The sequence below is a fragment of the Ranitomeya imitator genome, chromosome 4, assembly GCF_032444005.1.
Source record: "Ranitomeya imitator isolate aRanImi1 chromosome 4, aRanImi1.pri, whole genome shotgun sequence".
In the NCBI taxonomy this organism is placed as follows: domain Eukaryota; kingdom Metazoa; phylum Chordata; class Amphibia; order Anura; family Dendrobatidae; genus Ranitomeya; species Ranitomeya imitator.
Window position 1 is genome coordinate 280106840 of NC_091285.1, and position 19687 is coordinate 280126526.

The window sequence follows — 19687 nt, forward strand, 5'->3', positions numbered from 1 at the left end:
GAGATTTTCTCCTGGCAACATTCTATAGTGAAAGCGCCTCCTGTTGTTAATAATTCATAGAGAACTGAAGCCGCATAACTTACAAAAAATAAAACATTAATTAGTCTTGTGTTAATTTCATGAAAGCTCCTCCATTGTAACATATTTCACTGAACAAGTGAAGCGGAAAGATTAAAATTAATATTTATGACAAAAAATAAAACTTTTATCTTCTTAGAAATCTTGAAAGGATACATGAATCATTTATATCTGTTCAGACATTGTTTTATCACCCCACCCCTCATTAAAAAAATTTGACCCTGCATGAAATGTCAATTACCTCTTGATAATGGAAAGTTACTTGCTATTGTACATTTTATTTATAATGCACGGTAGGCTATCGTCACACGTTTGGAGCCACTCATTCAGCTTTGTGAATCTCTGCCCAGAGAGCCCATTTTTTTTGTTTGGGATACCCTTGAATTGAAATGGCATTGAGCTATTCTTTTCAATTATATTTACAAATGCACATGCCAACTAAACAAATGCATAATAAAAATAATACTTTCATTCATCTTGTGTTTGGTTAATGAAAACTGTTGTGTGCTCCCCAACATGCATGTCAAACACGAGAGTCTGGATTTTCAAAACTTTGGAATATTGTTGATGCATGCTACATAAAATCTGTGTGCAGTGTTTTACAAATGGAATTTGAAAGAACAGAAGAATGTCAGAATAATGTAGCTCTGTATATGTCATGTTGGACCCTTTTTGATTGACACATTATATATATATATATTTAAACAAAGAATGTATGGCTGACAGATGCCATACAAATTATCTTTTTGATGTGTATTTGTGTGTTTATATCACAGATATTAACAGAGCAAGTACTAGTGTTACCCGTTTAGTGCAGTTATTTTCTCAAGCTTTTGGGTTGCATTTACACTGGTTGATAATGATTATCCAGAATGTGTCCCAGTAATCACTCCATTAAACGGCATCCTAACCCATTACATATAGCCGATTTGGTGAGGGTTTAATGGCCATGATTTCTTAATGTAAATGGAACCTTTTTTAATTGCGGTTTACTATGATTAGTGCATTTACACTGGTTGATTATCGAGAACAAACGTTCCTTAGATTATCCTCGTGTAAATACGCTGTCAGTCAAAGCAAACAAAAATGCTCTTTCATCAGGTGAAATTAATTTTAAACTTGCGTTATGAATCCATCTTTTCAGCACATTGTCCTGTGTAAATAAGATGTGTGCTGACGGAAACAATGACATTATATTCACAGGATGATCGTATTCATGTATTTTCTGTGCGTCTAGAACTGCAGTCAACCTATCTAAACATTCAATTAATAGGCAGGCGCTTACCAGGGGCCGGTTGGTTATAGTTTTTAAGGTTGAAGGTATGCTTCAGTCCATAGAGTTCAACCTACAGCCTAACATATTGTAGCCAGTCTAAAAATAATTTATTTTGCAGTTATGCTAGGTGATTATCAGGACTGCCCATTTCCCAATAATCTGCTGGTCTAATGATGAAAAAACAAATTGCACGTTTCAGGTGAAATAATTTTTACATTTGCTTAAAAATCTTTAACACAAGATGCCGAAAACAATATGAAGACCGGACGGTTGTGTTGACGATCTTTCTGTGGTTGAATTGTCTACATAAGCTATTAAACGACTGCTGATCTGCTTATATGTAGCCAATCATTAAGTAAGCCCTTGTATCACGTGAACATCAGTTGTTCCCTCTTGGATGGTAGCTCTTTGTATACAATAGACATTATTATTTTACATGCTAGTTGTCTAAACATAAACATTGCTTGTCTCCTACCACAGATAATGATTTATCTCATTGACAAAGTGCTGCCCGACAGTTACTTTGTCAATAATCTACGGGCACTGTCAGTGGATATGGCGGTGTTTAGGGATCTCTTGAGAATGAAGCTGCCAGATTTGTCTCACCATTTGGATGTACTTCAGAGAACTGCAAATCGAGAAAGTGGAGGTATGTTTATTAACAATGAATACGTCTAACCCTGTCTACATGGCTTTTCAAAAGAAAAAATGTCATGGAAGCTTTATCTTGTGCTTCAATTAACAAACTACTAATATCAGTTGCAATATTGAAATATACATTCAATTTTAGATTAGCTACCTTTCTATTAAAATAAAGTATGCAAGTGCTGTCACTTAAAGAAGATTCATATGTAACTTTTTATTTTTTTATTTTTGCAGGTGGTTATGAGCCTCCTCTCACTAATGTGTTTACTATGCAGTGGTTCTTGACTCTGTTTGCAACTTGTCTTCCAAACCACACTGTTCTTAAAATTTGGGACTCTGTGTTCTTTGAGGGATCTGAGATCATCCTAAGAGTAGCGCTGGCCATTTGGGCAAAGCTTGGAGAGTAAGTTTTTCTTTTTTTTCGTTTGTTTTGCTAATGAAATGTTTGTGATGTAATAACTTTCTTAAACAAATAATAAATTAAAAAAAAAAAAACTATTAATATAAATTGTTGATATTGAGGCCCCATTTCACACTATGCAAGACCTCTGCAAATAGCACAGCTCCAGTTACAGCAGATATTGTCCATGTGCATACATGGCCACATTGTCCGATGCATTTGAAGCCACACGCTAAACTGACATGAGTACACGGGTTTCTCATGAAGATCGCTTCTCATCACCATAGAGTTAAATACAGTTAATCTACATACAAATTGTACAATAAATACCCACATACAACATACTGCTGTCAAGGAAAGCATTTATATTTCTGCTTGTGGCAATTTCTTAGTATTCTAAATGAATGTATAACCTCTCAGGGTGATTTTTATTCTGGAAAGTGTCATCTTTCTGCCAGACTGTTTTTATATGACACTCAGGACTAGTGGTTGAGTTATTGGCTGTTCGAGACCTCTCGATAACCTGACAAGACTCGTTAAATGGTCAACATTGACTTGTAGGATTGCTACCTTCCAATAGGTGCACTAGAGTTCAAGCTCTCTTCCTCTCTGAAGAGACAATTTGCATAATTAGCATATTACCCAGAGGAGCATTGCGGCTTTGTCTCCTCATCTCGGCATGCTTAGCATGTCGATCTCCGCAAGGAGAAACGATACTTCTTGGTTTGACCCCTAAATAAAAATTTACAAATGTCACTATGGTATTTTAATTTTTATATCATGAGTCCCCTGTAAGGACCAGAAGTACTAAGGAGTTACTAAATGCATATATTTATTTTGCTTACTTATGTTTGTTTAATAGTGTTGTTCAGTTATATTAAAATATTCTGTTTTGTTTCAGACAGATTGAGTGTTGCCAAAATGCTGACGAATTTTACAGCGCAATGGGAAGATTGACTCAAGAGATGCTTGAGGATAACCTGATAGACCGCAATGAACTAATGCAGGTAGAAGCAAAATCTCCTTCTCTAGATCATACAGTTGATTATGTTCCATGGTGTGAAACAAGTACACTGCAAACTGGTATGATATTGTGCGTGAACTGCATGATGGCGTAATTAAAAAGTGTCTTGGCCCAAACTGGTGATAGCTTTTTGAAAGCTGTCTCGCCTTTATTAGTGTTGTTTAATTCATTGGCTTTCCTTTCCGTCTTTTCTCTATCTTTTCTTAATGTTTAAGTGATATAATTAAGCAATTAACCTCAGTTATGATGCCACTCACTTGGTAAGCTTCTTACATCATTTGCAAGAAGTACAAGTGTTTATTTTGTACCATATGTATAGCTGAATTGCATATTGCTGACTCTTTTTGGGTTTTTCATGCGTTTTTTATATTTTGAATTGGTTCAATATTGAAAGTGTTTTACTAAACTGGCTGAGATTCTACAAATGTATTTCTGGTTTTGTAGACTGTATACTCAATGGCTACGTTCCCATTTCCACAACTAGCCGAGCTGAGGGAGAAGTATACATATAACATCACGCCTTTCCCAGCACCAGTGAAGTCAGCTTCATTTTCTGGGTAAGTTAACAAACATTGTCTAAACACAAATTAGGTCTTCTAATGATTGACAGGCCCACTCATCTAGCATAGAGTGTTACCCGGTAATGGTAAGATATGTTTGAGTGTTATGTAGGAATCTTTGCTGGGGAGTACTTCCCGTTCTTACAAACCTAAAATATGCAATAAATATTCAAGTGTTTTGGACATTGAATCGGGACTATGTCTACTACTCTCATGATATAAAAGTCTATGAATGACTATAAAGAGTGTGATGTGGATGAATTGGCATTTAAACAAGGACCCTTTTAATATTGCAGACACCCAAGTAAAATGCAAGACAGTGATGAAGAAAATGACATTGATGATGATGACCTAAATGCCAATTCTGTTGGGTGCCTTGGGCCATTTAGTGGATTTTTGACTCCAGAATTGCTGAAGTATCAAAAGCAAATTAGAGGTAAATAAGTAAATAGATATTAATGTCCCATTTCACCATTCGCCTTGTGCCTTTTTTAAGTAATTTTGTGTGTTCACCTGTTTATGATCTCCATTGTGGGTGGGTTTCGGCTGATTCATCAATTGTGACCTTCTAAAAATTTGCAACATTTTTTGCACAAATATACTTCTGTCTCCTCTTGAGTGATCTTACATACTTTAGATCTAGTCACCACCACTGTTGTCATTTTAGAGGAACATGCAACTTTTTTTTAGTTAAGTTGCAAAGCAGGTTGAAGACAAAAAATGAGAATATTTTTAATTTTTAGACTAAATTAATGTGTGTGCCATTCTAATGAATTTGGCGCAAAGAATATCAGTGAATAACACGACAAAAAAGAAAAGTGACTTATTAGAATTGCAGGTGATGAATCTGGACCTTATTTACTTTCGTTTTTTTTTTTTAATGATTCATTTGTTTGCCTAAAAGGAGCTTAAACTTGAATATTGGGTTGTTTTTATGGGTGTCTGTAAACAGGTATGGAAAAATGCTGGATTTCAGAGAGATATATCACAGCCAGTGCATGATGCTTACTGCCTGTGATTGGGCATCATGTATCGGCTGTCAGGTTCTACTTGACAATTTACGGGGTGCAAGCAGAGACATGGTGTAATAGATGGACATTTGGAAAAAAATAGAAAAACACAGAATGAGCTTGGGATAAATCCTTAATTAGTCTAGGTAATGTCACCCTCCAAGCTCATGCTGTGTATATATGTTTCTTCAAATACTTTTACACCATGTGTGGAGAAAAGACTTAAGTAGTCTCAAAAGCTTTCTTTGTAATGTCATTTTATTTGTTAGCCATACAAATGTTTCATATCAGCAAGTTTATTATTTTGTTTCCTTTACTGAGAACAAACAATCTTTCAACTGGCTAAGACAGCACCAAAAACTTTTTCTGAAAAACATCTTGAGGGCCTAAATAGTTACTGCACTTATAGATAAACTTACCGGGGAGTCATTTTCAAAATTGAGTCAGTTTTAGAGCGTTTCTGATGTTTTGCACCTTTTAGGGCTTTGCAAATGGCACCTGCAGACAATTCCAACAAAATCTGTGTTACAAAAAACAAATGGTTCTCCTTTCCTTTTTGACCCCTGCCGTGTGCCCAAACAGGAGTCCACAACCACTTATTGGACATTCAATAGAGAATGCATAATAAATATAGACTTTCATTCTCTCCTATTATTTTTTTGTGAAAATTAAAAATATGGGGCTAACACAACATTTTAGTTGAAAAACAACTTTCCGTATATACTCGAGTATAAGCCGACCCGAGTATAAGCCGACCCCCCTAATTTTGCCACAAAAAACTGGGAAAACTTATTGACTCGAGTATAAGCTTAGGGTAGGAAATGCAGCAGCTACTGGTAAATTTCAAAAATAAAAATAGATGCTCCATACCGTTCATTATTGCCCCATAGATGCTCCATATACAACGGTGCTATATAGAATGCTCTGCACCGTTCATTATGACCCCATAGATGCTCCATAGAAAGCTGTGCCCCATATATCTAATGCTCTGCTCCGTTCATTATGGCCCCATAGATGCTCCTTATAAAGCTGTGCCATATAGAATGCTCTGCAGTGTTCATTATGGCCCAATAGATGCTCCTTATAAAGCTGTGCCATATAGAATGCTCTGCAGTGTTCATTATGGCCCCATAGATGCTCCTTATATAATGCTGTGCCATATATATTGCTCTGCACCGTTGATTATGGCCCCATAGATGCTCCTTATAAAGCTGTGCCCCATATCTATTGCTCTGCACCGTTGATTATGGCCCCATAGATGCTCCTTATAAAGCTGTGCCCCATATATATTGCTCTGCACCGTTGATTATGGCCCCATAGATGCTCCTTATAAAGCTGTGCCCCATATATATTGCTCTGCACCGTTGATTATGGCCCCATAGATGCTCCTTATAAAGCTGTGCCCCATATATATTGCTCTGCATCGTTGATTATGGCCCCATAGATGCTCCTTATAAAGCTGTGCCATATAGAATGCTGCTGGTGCTGCAATAAAAAAAAAAATCACATACTCACCTCTCTTCGCTCAGGACGCCGGCGCTTTCAATATTTACCTGCTCCTCGTGCGGCTCCGTCTCCAGCACTGACGCTCAGCAGAGGGCGCGCACTGACTACGTCACCGCGCCCTCTAACCTGAGCGTCACTGCTAGAGGACGCTGCAGACGGAGCCGCACCGAAGCGAGGAGCAGGTAAATATAGCGCTGCGCTCCCCGTATACTTACCTGCTCCTGGCGCGGTCCCTGCAGTCCCTGGCTTCCCCGGCACTGCAGCTTCTTCCTGTAATTGAGCGGTCACAGTTACCGATCATTTACAGCAATGAATATGTGGCTCCTCCCCTATGGGAGGTGGAGCCGCATATTCATTTCTGTAATGAGCGGTGCCATGTGACCACTCAGTACAGGAAGAATCTGCAGCGCCGGGGAAGCCAGGGACTGCAGGGACCGCAACAGGAGCAGGTAAGTATAACTACACAGCCCCCGCTCCCCCTCACCTGCCGACCCCCGGGTATATGACTCGAGTATAAGCCGAGAGGGGGACTTTCAGCCCAAAAAATGGGCTGAAAATCTCGGCTTATACTCGAGTATATACGGTAATATCTCAGTCGCTTTATTGGAGGTTACAGGAACCATGGTTTTATATGCTGCCACCTGGAGGCTGTCGCTAACAATACATCTTAAAAAGAAAAAAAAAGTCTGAATATAAAACTTACTGTTAAGATTCATTACAGTATTTTGCAGCTTATAAGACACACTGGACTATAAGACGCACCCCAAATTTTTGTGTGGAAAATAGGGAAAACATTTCTCTCCCGAGCTTCTAATCTGCATATGGGCTGTCTCAGGTCGGCCATTTTCTTGCAGCCCAGGGAACTGAATGCGCAGGACCGGCGTTAGGGGCAGGCAGACCAGGCAGCTGCCTGGGGCCCCCAGCTAGCAGGCCATCACACAGCCGCTATGGGGCCCCTATGAGGCAGGGGGCCCACCTGCCGCCAGCGCCGACTCACCCACCGCATTGAACTATACCGGCATCTGCCAGTACAGTTCAAAGCAATGATGGAGGAGATAGCGTCAGCTAACGCTCCCTCTCCATCATTCCCCGCTCTGCCTCTGACACTGCGGGTGCAAGATGATGTCATCACGCACTCACTGTGCCAGCCGGCAGTGCAACCACTGAGACAGGAGCAGGGAGCAGCGTGGGCACGAGGAGAGGTGAGGAGTGTTGTTTTTTTTTTCTGTTTTGTTTTTTTTTTCCAGTGGGGCCATTCTCGGGGGGAGATGCAGGCTGTGTAATATAGTACGTGGGCTGTGCTATACACTATGTGGGCTGTGCTGTACACTACATAGGCTGTGCTATATACTACATAGGCTGTGCTATATACTACCTGGGCTGTGTTATATACTGCGTGGGGTGTGTTATATACTGCGTGGGCTGTGTTATATACTATGTGGGCTGTGTTATATACTGCGTGGGCTGTGTTATATGCTACGTGGGCTGTTATATGCTACGTGGGCTGTGTTATATACTACGTGGCTGTGCTATATACTATGTGGCTGTGCTATATACTACGTGGCTGTGGTATATACTATGTGGCTGTGGTATATACTATGTGGGCTGTGGTATATACTACATGGGCTGTGATATATACTACGTGGCTGTGCTATACTACGTGGCTGTGCTATACTACGTGGCTGTGCTATACTACGTGTCTGTGCTATACTACGTGGCTGTGCTATACTACGTGGGCTGTGCTATATACTACATAGGCTGTGCTATATACTACGTGGGCTGTGCTATATACTACGTGGGCTGTGCTATATACTACATGGGCTGTTATATATTACGTGGCTGTGTTGTATGCTATGCAGGCTGTGCTATATACTATGGGGGTATATTATATTCTATGGGGGAGGCTGTGTTATATACTACGTGGCTGTGTTGTATACTATGCAGGCTGTGTTATATACTATTGGGGGGTATATTATATTCTATGGGGAGGCTGTGTTATATACTATGGGGGTATATTATATTGTCTGGGGGAAGCGGTGTTATATACTATTGTGGGTATATTATATTCTATGGGGGGAGGCTGTGTTATATACTATTGGGGGTACATTATAATCTATGGGGAGGCTGTGTTAAATACTACGGGGGCTGCATTATATTCTGTGGTCGGCTACATTCTGTGGGAGGCTGTATTAGATTTTATGAGGAATGATTGCATCATACTCTTTGATGGGGCTACATTATATTTTATGGGGAGGTGGGCTGTATTATATTCTATTCGGGGCTACATTATATTCTATGGGGGACTGTATTATATTTATATTCTATGAGGGGTGATTGCATCATACTTTGAGGGGGCTACATTATACTATGAGGGGTGCTGCATGATATTCTATCGGGGGGTTACATTATACTCTGGGGTGGTGGCTGCATTATATTATATGTGGGCTGCATTATACTGTATCAAGGACTATGGGGAATACATTATACTATATGAAGAACTATGGGGTACATTATACTATGGGAAGTGAATTGTATTAGATGGATGACTATGGCTGTGCATTATACTATATGGAGCACTGTGAGGAGTGTACTATGCTCTATGGAGGACTATGAGGAGTGTATTATACTATGTGGAGGACTGAGCAGTGTATTTTAATATATGGAGGACTATGAGGAGTGTATTATACTATATGGAAGACTATGGGAAGTGTATAATACTATATGGAGAACTGCAGAGTATATTATACTATATGGAGGACTGTGGTGCACATTATAATATATGGAGGACCGAGGTGTGTATTATACTATATGGAGGACTATGGAGCATATTATGTTATATGGAGGACTATGGGGTGTGCACTTTACAATATGGAGGACTGTAGTATGCAATATACTATGTGGAGGACTATGGAGTGTAGTATACTAAACAAGTAAAATGCTGCATATTCATTGAATGATTGGATTATTTATGCTGGAACAAATTTTTCTCAGCAGCACATCGCCGGTGTAAACTGTAGATGTGCTGCTTATAACATGATCTTGTATGGGGACAGATTGACCTGCTAGTGATCATTCTGTTCCCTTCATTCTTTCTCAGTCGGTGTAAAGAGGCCGGGAAACAAGCATTGACCGACTTCAGTATTGTCCATCACCCTTTTTTAGCGGCCTGAACTCAGCGGATGTAAATACAACCGAAATGCTTCTGTGTAATGTGCAATATGTTAGCATTTGGGGCCCCATATTAAACTTTGCCTAGGGCCCCACTTTGCCTATAACTGGCCCTGTGAATGGGAAAGGGAACTCTGCTGACTGGCGCTGACATCTAATGAGTGTAGAGGCACCACAACGTTGCTGCGCTCTTGCCACCGCTAGCCTCCTGAAGCAACCTTGCCTCCTGTGTCCCCGGTAAGCTCAATCCCGATTACCAGACTCACCACCATTTTCCTCCAAAATTTTTGGTGTGATACCTGACACCGGGTGTTATACCTGACGCCAGATGTTATACCTGACGCTTGGTGAATGACGTGAGCTATGCATGTTTGACTATGAAACGCTGCTGCTTTCCAGTTAAAAACATACTTTATTATCTGCCATGGACTATCCCACACGAGACCAGATGGAAAGGTTGGATCCTGGTGGCTTCTCCCTAGCCCGCTTTCGTTACATGTGTGGTTATAGGGAGAGACCTGTGATGCACTGGCAGAGTTGGCAGGACGGTCAGTCTCCACTTAGCTTTGTTACACAGACGTTTTTTGAAATTACATTTTATTTCTGTTGGTCCTCTCTTCAGATCAAAAAGAGGAGCAAAGCTTGAGACTTGGCAACATTTCAGAGTTAAGTCCTGGAGCAATTGATTCATGTCGAGGAGAATATCATGCTGTATTTAATAGTATGATGATGGAGCGTATGACAACTGATATTAATGCCCTGAAACAGCAGTACTCCCGGATTAAGAAGAGGCAGCTGCAGCAACTAAATCACGTTTACATAAGAGCAGGTAACTCTTCTTTACCGGACTCTGCATTTATAAACTGTACATTATTCGCCTTTTGCTGTACAGCCAATTTTCAGTTTTGCCTTTGTTTTATTGCTCCCCTTCTTCAAAGAGCCATAACATTTTTATTATTCCACCTATATAGCTATATGAGGGCTTGTTTATGCAGGTCGAGTTGTAGTTTTGAATAACACCATTAATTTTACTGGAAAACCTGAAAAGAAATTCCAAGCGGGAAATGATGACCAAAAAAAAGTAATGCAATAACACTATGGTTTTTGTTTTTATTGCGTCTGTACTAAATGTGACCTGGAAACATTATTCTCAAGAACAATACGATTATGATGATGCCAAACTTGCAGAGAGATTAGACATTTTTTTCACCATTTTTTTTTGTTTGGTAAAAAAATAAATAAAAAATTACTAGACGCACAACCTAGTTTTCTGTCCATTGAACTGTTTCAGATTTTGGCTTTTTGCCTATCGAACTGATCGTTACATTGATGCCAATTTGAGGTAGAAAATGTAGCCAAATTTAGCTATACCAAAGAAAAGGCGCCATGTTCACTTTTCTCAGAAAGTTATTACCCTTTAATGGATTAAGATATATTAATATTTCAAAATCTATTAATATTAAGTTCAGTGCCAAATTACTCTCTTCCCAGTGCTGTGTTATCTGCGCTTTGAAACATGGCTACTTTTGTACATACAATAAGAAGTCATCAAAACAATGCATCTCAAGGAAGGGTTGGTGACCGAAAAACTGCAGTTCTTTTGATTTTTTTTTTTTTTCTTTTTTCATAATAACTTTTTCCCTTATGGAATAATTCATGGGAAGAAGGGGAGCAAAAGACAAAAACGCAAAAAACTGAACTACCTCTGGTCGTTAAGGGGTTAAACAAATGCACGCTATGCAATCAACATTTACCCCATATGGAGAGTACTGATCCTGCTCGATACAGACACTGCAACAATGACCTAGTTACGCATCGTTTTCCATTAAAGTGTTAATATTATAATTAATATTTCTAAAATTCTATATTGTCATTGCACAATGTTACATTTTTACCTGCATGTTGTTTTTTTCCATCATAGGACTTGAAGAACAAAACGATCCTGGGATCCCATTTGATCCTAGGGATCAACTTAATAATGGTATTAAAAAAAAAATACCTATTTGGGGTTCTTGGTTCTGTTTCTAGATTTTATGACTGGTCATCCTTTGTCAGGAAACATCTTGATCATACTTGTGCAGTGACAAAATGAGTAGATGTGAATTGTGTTTTTCTCCTAGTTTATGTACAAGTCTAATTTATTTCTAGTTTATGGTACATAATTCCAAAGACAATTGCACATACTCCTCAGCCTAACATACTGAGAGGACAAAGATGTTTCCACCTGTAAAGGACTACCATGCATATTTTCATTCTCTTGAATCACATACCAGCTTTTCAAATCTTTTGTCACAAATCTGTTTATAAAAGTCACAACCACACCATTTGCTTAAATATGTGATTACTTGCTGATTATTTAGGGGTTGTCCAAAGATCTAAAAAGTTATTTGGTTGTTTTGCCAGCAGAAAATAATGAAACTACTCCTTCATTCATTTCAACACCCGTCAGACAGATTGTCCTCTGTTTTTGTTTTGGCATGTAAAGCGCAAGCTCGCTGTGACGCTCTGTTCATTAATGAAGCCAGTCCCCTTCTCCATCATGTGTAATGCTGGAACAGCAAAGGATAATCACTCTAGTCTTAACTAATATGCTGTGCCAACAGCCAGCCTTCCTTATCTGCTGAAACTCAGTGCTCTGACTGTGTCGGAATAAATGGAGAGTAGGAGAAACCATGATGGCGATACTGGGTCTCAAATTGGCAGATTCTTGCCGATTTCATAGTTAAAGATTATTGTTAAGTTTAACTATCTCCTATTTGCATCACATCCAAATCCCTCTTTTATGTGCTGTCTGTATGATTGGTGGAGGGAAGTTTTGATTGAAAAAAAAAGCATATTATCATGTTTAATGAAGATAATTTAACTCCTGAAAGTTGGAGTGGATAAATTATATTAAATGGTAGAGACTTCTGTACACCTTTTTTTCTGATTATATACTCAAAAATTCACTTTATTAATAGAAAATTAACAATATACATATGTACTAGCGTTGATGGAACAGCTTCGGATAAGTGCCTAGAGTTGTGACAGTTACAACATATGCATGGATAGCCCAACAAACAAGGCTCTCCATGCATGTGTTGTGAATGTCACACAGCTTCGGCGCTAAACAGCTGATTATCGGGAGCTGGGTTAACGAGACAGCTATTCGTTAAGCACTATAGCTATTCGGATAAGCACTTATCTGAAACTATTCGATCAACCCTAATATCTACCACAATAATTACTTTCCTTATTTGACATCCTAATATCTTTGTTACAGATAAGGGACCTGTGAGCAGCATACTTCCATCACAAGTAAATCATTCCCCAGTAATAAACCATCTGCTACTTGGCAAGAAGTTGAAGCAAGTAAACAGAGCTCCTAAAAACTCAGTCATTCAGTTGCCATCCTCTAAGTCTATGATTTTATCGAGTGAGGAAACCAAAGCAAAGCTGAATTCTCCATGGCGTACCCACATTCGAGTTCATAGAAAAAACATAGCGAGGGCCAAAGGCTATGGGGACACAGTCGGACTGATAGAAGAGCAGCCCGAAGTCCCTAAAGATCAGGTTGAAGCAGCTAAGGAACCCGAAGACATTGAGCATGATAGACCTCCAGTGGATAGCGGAGACAGCAGCTTAGATCGGACTGTAATGAAAGCTGATGGACACTCTCCAGAGCCTGTTTTTGAGGATGAAAATGCAAATGTTACTGTTGTGCAAAGTAAGCTGGAGACATTGGAACTGAACTCCAGTAATGAATCTACAGACATGTCTGAGGTGATTCAGAATGTTCATAGAACACCATCAGAGTCGCACAATTCCTCAAGTGAGACTGGAACATTATCAAAATCCCCCAAAGGGCATGTTTTTAGCCCCTTCCCAAGTGTTAAGCCTCTTAGAAAATCTGCAGCTGCAAGGAATTTGGGGTTGTATGGGCCAAATAATAGAACCCCAACAGTAAATTTTCCACACATGAGCAGAACCTTCAACAAGCCTGCCAATGGTGTTACTGGGAGCAAAAAACGATAACTCAACTCTAGTACTTTATTTTCAGTGTAGACTCTTTATGATTGCATTTTTCCTGTCCTTAATCTTTCAGAGCTGTCTTGGAAAATGTGTCCTCACCTGACATGTTTCTTTAGAGTTGTGGTTCTATGCTTGGGTATTAAAGTAGAATATGGTCATAAAAATTCCTCAAAAAGGGGGTTAATATGAAAATAATAATTTGATTTTTGTTTTGATTATGTAATTCTCTTGCATTTTGCCAATGATTATATATTGGAATCTTTGTTGTTTGCAGTCATTCCAGTGTTGAGGTTAGGACCTTCTTTACCCACTGACTAAGGACGTGTGAATGGCGTAATGTAGACTACCAGCCACAGACAATGCATAGTCTTGATGTGCTGTATATGAAAGGGCAGACAAAACAACCATTCATTCATTTCCAGTGAAACTTTTTTCTAGTTGGGATTTATGTATTGTAGAATTATTTGTATCAAGAAATTACGGTATATAAATATGGACATTTCATAGGGTCACTGTGATTTGCCAAATGTCAACATATGCTCAGCCCAAGTATAATCCTGTTTCCATCTTGCATATGCTTCAGTTTATGTAATTGACACTAAGGTAAGTTCTTACAGAGCAACAGAACAGTAGAATATTTATATTTTTACACAGTAATGTTCGCCATCGTGCAATCTGAATTACTGTCCTATCTATTTTGGTTTGTGTTGAGGCATCATGGCAAGAAAATGGTGTTGTCCTCAAGTAAAAAGAACAGTTTCCGTGTGAATGCTTCCTTTCTGCATGCTTTAATTTGCATCTTTCGTTGTCTTGTTCTTCAGAGATGTTATTAGAAAGAGATGATTTCTAGAACACAGTTGAGATGTTCTTGATGACCTTTGTCTTTGTTCCCATAGAAAGGTTTCACTAAAGTGGTAACTTTATTTTTGAGTTACCTGTAAATTGTCCAACTACTTGTTATGCTGATTCCCAGATATCATTTGTTCATATTTCATGTGCCAAATGCATGGTTTCTCTATAACGGTAAAATTGCAAGGTGGGATCTAGATATGTGTTATGTATTGTCTCTTTTCCTTCTTTTCAATAATAAAGTTCTAGAATAGCATGGTCTTGGTGTAATTATAATCACAGATGCTCTTTGAGATCAGATAAATGCTGATTCTATGGATTGTTTATTAATGGATAATAAAAATACATTGTAACCATTAAAAGTCTCTTACATTTAGTACTCAATCTTGTGACTGTATTTTGGCCCAAGCGCTGTCCGTGAAGAAACAGACTGCACATTGACCAATGTTATTCAGTGCAGACTAGCAGTTTGTCTTTTTTCATGGACAAAATCTGCATGTGAAAAAAATAGCAGCATGCACTAGTTTCTTCTGTAAATCGGTTGAGAATTGCCCATCCAAGTCTGGGTATGCAAAAAAACAAACAACTATTCCATGTGTATAGCAACCAATTTTTATGGGTACATTGCAATTCTGTAACTTAGAGAATGGTAAATGGTCTTGCAAATGATTAATGGCTGCTGCTGTAAAAAAACTGATTGCCTACGCATTGCACGCAGATGAGAAAAAAAATAGTCCGATTTTTCTGGTTGAAGCTGTGACATATTTTTTTTACACGGCCATGTGAAAGACCATGACTGTTGTGTAGGACTGGGCCAGCATGCTAAACTCAATAATTTTGCTCAATGGTATTTTATATTCATTTTTATCACTTACTGTAGAGCAGAATTTTACACACCGTATGATGTCCCCCACTGCTCAATGCAAACAATATATCACCACAAGTTCTCCACACACAGTATCATTCCCCCCACAGCTCAACATGCACAATATAATACCCCAGCAGCTTTTCAACACTCAGCAACATGTCCCGACAGCTCACCACAAACAGTCTGGTACCCAAGGACAACATATGCAATGAGTTTGAATGTTCTCCCCATATTAGCTTGTGTTTCCTCCCTGTTTATTCCCACATTCCAAAGACCTACTGATAGGAAATTTACATAAAAAAAAAAAGGAAAGAAGCTGTATGCCATAAAAAACAGACATTTATTAGTATGTATTAAAATAACATTATAGTAAAATCAGTAGGGACAACAAATGCAAAAAAGATAGCCACAAAAAAGGAAACCGTTCCAGTGTAAAGTACTGATTGCACAATAAATCACAATCCCATAACGCTGTCCCAGACCCAAAATCATGTGCAGTACAAAAAACAAGGAGATATATATGTTCTGAGAAGTATGGAGCCAAAAGGATTTTGCTTCCAGGTAGGGATGAATATCACCTTGAATAAAGGAAAACAATGCACTGAGGTTTGACAGTGTCCAAAAAGGTACTGATAGCTGCAATACCTGTTGAAAAGACCAAAGAGAAGGGATAGGTGTAACATGTATGTAAGGCACTTTACCTTAAGGCGGCTGTGGCACCCCGACGCGCATTTCGCGTGTAGCTTTGTCCAGGGGAAGTGTACATTTTTGGACACTGTCAAACCTCAGTGCATTGTTTTACTTTATTCAAGGTGATATTCATCCCCACCTGGAAGCAAAACCCTTTTGCTCCATACTTCTGCTTGTTTTTCGTACTGCACATGATTTTGGGTCTGGGGCAACGTTATGGGATTGTGATTTATTGTGCAATGAGCACTTTACACTGGTACTGTTTCCTTTTTGTGGCTGTCTTTTTTTGCATTTGTTGTCCCTATTGATTTTACATTTTACTATAATGTTATTTTAATACATACTAATAAACTTCTGATTTTTTATGGCATACAGCTTCTTTCCCCCTTTTTTTGATGTACATATTATGGAAGTGCCAATGATTTAGGCAGTAATACATTTGAATGATAGGGAATTTAGATGGTGAGCCGCAAAGGAGACAGAGATGCTGATAACTGTAAAGTACTGTGGAATTAATAATGCTATAAAAGTGAGTAAAATAAATACCCCCATAGCTTTCCCATACATTGTATGATGGCGTCGGCTTCCCCACAGACAGTATGATATACCCGCAACCTCCAACACACAATATAATGTCCCCACGATCTCCCACATACAGTATGATGGGCCCCACTACTTTCCTATACACAGTAGGGTGCCCCCAACTTCCACACACAGTATCATGCCTCTGTAAGCAGGTGAACTAAGGGGAAATAAGTATTTGATCCTTTGCTGATTTTGTAAGTTTGCCCACTGACAAAGACATAAACAGTCTATAATTTTAAGGGTAGGTTAATTTTAACATTGAGAGAATATAAAAAATCCAGAAAATCACATTGTATAAATGTTATACATTTATTTGCATTTTGCAGTGAGAAATAAGTATCTGATCCCTCTGGCAAACAAAACTTAATACTTGGTAGCAAAACCCTTATTGGTAAGCACAGCAGTCAGATGTTTTTTGTAGTTGATGATGAGGTTTGCGCACATGTCAGGAGGAATTTTGGTCCACTCCTCTTTGCAGATCATCTCTAAATCATTAAGATTTTGAGGCTGTCGCTTGGCAACTCGGAGCTTCAACTCCCTCCATAAGTTTTCTATGGGATTAAGTTCTGGAGACTGGCTAGGCCACTCCATGACCTTAATGTGCTTCTTTTCAATGTAGACTGTTTATGATTGTATTTTTCAAGTCCTTAAAGGAAACCTGTCACTTGAATTTGGCGGGACCGGTTTTCGGTCATATGGGCGGAGTTTTCGGGTGTTTGATTCACCCTTTCCTTACCCGATGGCTGCAATATTCGATTAAAGTTCTTTCTCTGTCCTCCGTAGTACACGCCTGCACAAGGCAATCTTGCCTTGCGCACGCGCAGTATGCTTTGCCCAATGGCAGGCAAAGCTGAAAAGCATTAGTGCGCATGCACCGGCGCACTATGTCCCGGAACACAACAAAATAGTTCCTGGACATAGTGCGCCGGCGCATGCGCACTTTTGCTTTTCGGCTTTGCCCGCAGTTGGGCAAAGCATACTGCGCGTGCGCAAGGCAAGATTGCTTTGCACAGGTGTGTACTACGGGGGACAGAGAATGAACTTCAATCCAATATTACAGCCAGCATGCAGCCAGCGGGTACGGAAAGGGTGAATTAAACACCCGAAAACTCCACCCATATGACCGAAAACCGGTCCCGCCAAATTCAGGCGACAGGTTCCCTTTAATCTTTCAAAGCTGTCTTGGAAAATGTGTCCTCAGCTGACATGTGTCTCCTTTTGTTGCCTTGGCTGTATGTTTTGGGTGATTGTCTTGCTGGAAGACCCAGCCACGACCCATTTTTAATGTCCTGTTGGAGGAAAGGAAGTACTCAGGATTTTACAGTACATGGCTCCATCCATTCTCCCATTGATGCGGTGAAGAGAAACGCCCCCAAAACATAATGTTTCCACCTCCATGCTTGACACTGGGGACAGTGTTCTTTCGGTTATAGGCAGAATTTATCTTCCTCCAAACACTGCGAGTTGAGTTAATTCCGAAGACCTCAATTTTTCTCTCATCTGACCGCACCTTGTCACAGCACCTTCTCCCAATCACTCACAAAATCATCCAGGTGTTCATTGGCAAACTTCAGATGGGCCTGCACATGTGCCTTCTTGAGCAGGGGGACCTTGCGGGCACTGCAGGATTTTAAACCTTTACGGCGTAATGTGTTACCGATAGTTTTCTTGGTGACTGGGGTCCCAGCTGCATTGAGATCATTAACAAGTTCCCCCCATGTAGTTTTATGCTGATGTCCCACCTCCCACCTTTCTCATGATCAAGGATACCCCATGAGGTGAGATTTTGCATTGTCGATGCCGATTGACAGTCATTTTGTATTTCTTCCATTTTCTTACTATTGCACCAACAGTTGTCTCCTTCTCACCCAGCAACTTACTTATGGTTTTGTAGCCCATTTCAGCGTTGTGCAGGTCTATGATCTTGTCCCTGACATCCTTATAAAGCTCTTTGGTCTTGCCCATGTTGTAGAGGTTAGAGTCTGCTGACTGAGTCTGTGGGCAGGAGTCTTTTATAAAGGTGACTATGTAAGACAGCTGTCTTTAATGCGGGTAATGAGTTGATTAGGACCGTCTAACTGGTCTGTATGAGCCAGAACTTTTAATGGTAGGTAGGGGATCGAACACTTATTTCTCTCTGCGAAATACAAATAAATTTATATAATTTATACAATGTGACATTCTGGATTTTATTTTCGATATTTTATCTCTCAATGTTAAAATTAACTTACCCTTACAATTAAGGTTCATGTCTTTGTCGGTGGGCAAACTTAACAAAATCAGCAAGGGATCAAATAATTATTTCCCCCATTGTATATGCAAAAGCGGAGACACTAGGCGGGTCAACAATCTACTTTTATTTGCTTAGCAGAATAATATGAATAAAAGATTGTTACAAGAGGCAAATTATACAGATATAGTATTCACCGAATCAGAGTAAAAAACACAGGTGCTTCTCACAAAATTAAAAGATCATCAAAAAGTTATTATAGTTCTAAAACACAAAAAGTGAAACTCCTTATATAGCGTCATTACAAACTGAGTGATCTATATCAAGTGTTTATTTCTGTTAATGTTGATGATTATGGTTTACAGCCAATGAAAACCCAAAAGTCATTATCTCAGTAAATTTGAATACTTTATAACACCAGCTTGAAAAATGATTTTAAAATCTGAAATGTTAGCCTACTGAAATGTATGTTCAGTAAATGCACTCAATACTTGGTCGGGTCTCCTTTTTGCCTCAATTACTGCATCAATGCAGCATGGCATGGAGGCGATCAGCCTGTGGACCTGCTGCGGTGTTATGGAAGCCTAGGTTGCTGTAATAGCAGCCTTCAGCACATCTTCATTGTTGGGTCTGGTGTCTCTCATCTTCCTCTTGACAATACCCCATAGATTCTGTATGTGGTTAAGGTCAGGCGAATTTGCTGGCCAATCAAGCACAGTGATCCTGTTGTTTTTAAACCAGGTATTAGTACTTTCGGCAGTGTGAACAGGTGCCAAGTGCTACTGGA

At 39.4% G+C, this 19687-nt stretch overlaps 1 protein-coding gene across 4 annotated transcripts in view; it reads left to right on the forward strand.

Moving 5' to 3' along the window:
* The window catches only part of TBC1D30 (TBC1 domain family member 30), a 109998-nt gene extending 95087 nt beyond the window's left edge, over positions 1 to 14911 (forward strand). For 2 of the 4 annotated variants that reach the window (XM_069764678.1, XM_069764680.1), the window contains 8 exons: positions 1835 to 2003; positions 2234 to 2402; positions 3301 to 3406; positions 3868 to 3980; positions 4280 to 4419; positions 10290 to 10496; positions 11589 to 11648; positions 12930 to 14911. In XM_069764678.1, the coding sequence (XP_069620779.1) occupies positions 1835 to 2003; positions 2234 to 2402; positions 3301 to 3406; positions 3868 to 3980; positions 4280 to 4419; positions 10290 to 10496; positions 11589 to 11648; positions 12930 to 13681 (1716 nt within the window). In that variant the 3' untranslated portion in view covers positions 13682 to 14911. The remainder of the gene's footprint in view (positions 1 to 1834; positions 2004 to 2233; positions 2403 to 3300; positions 3407 to 3867; positions 3981 to 4279; positions 4420 to 10289; positions 10497 to 11588; positions 11649 to 12929) is intronic. The other 2 variants (XM_069764679.1, XM_069764681.1) reach the window with 1 other exon arrangement.
* The last annotated feature ends 4776 nt before the right edge of the window (positions 14912 to 19687 follow it).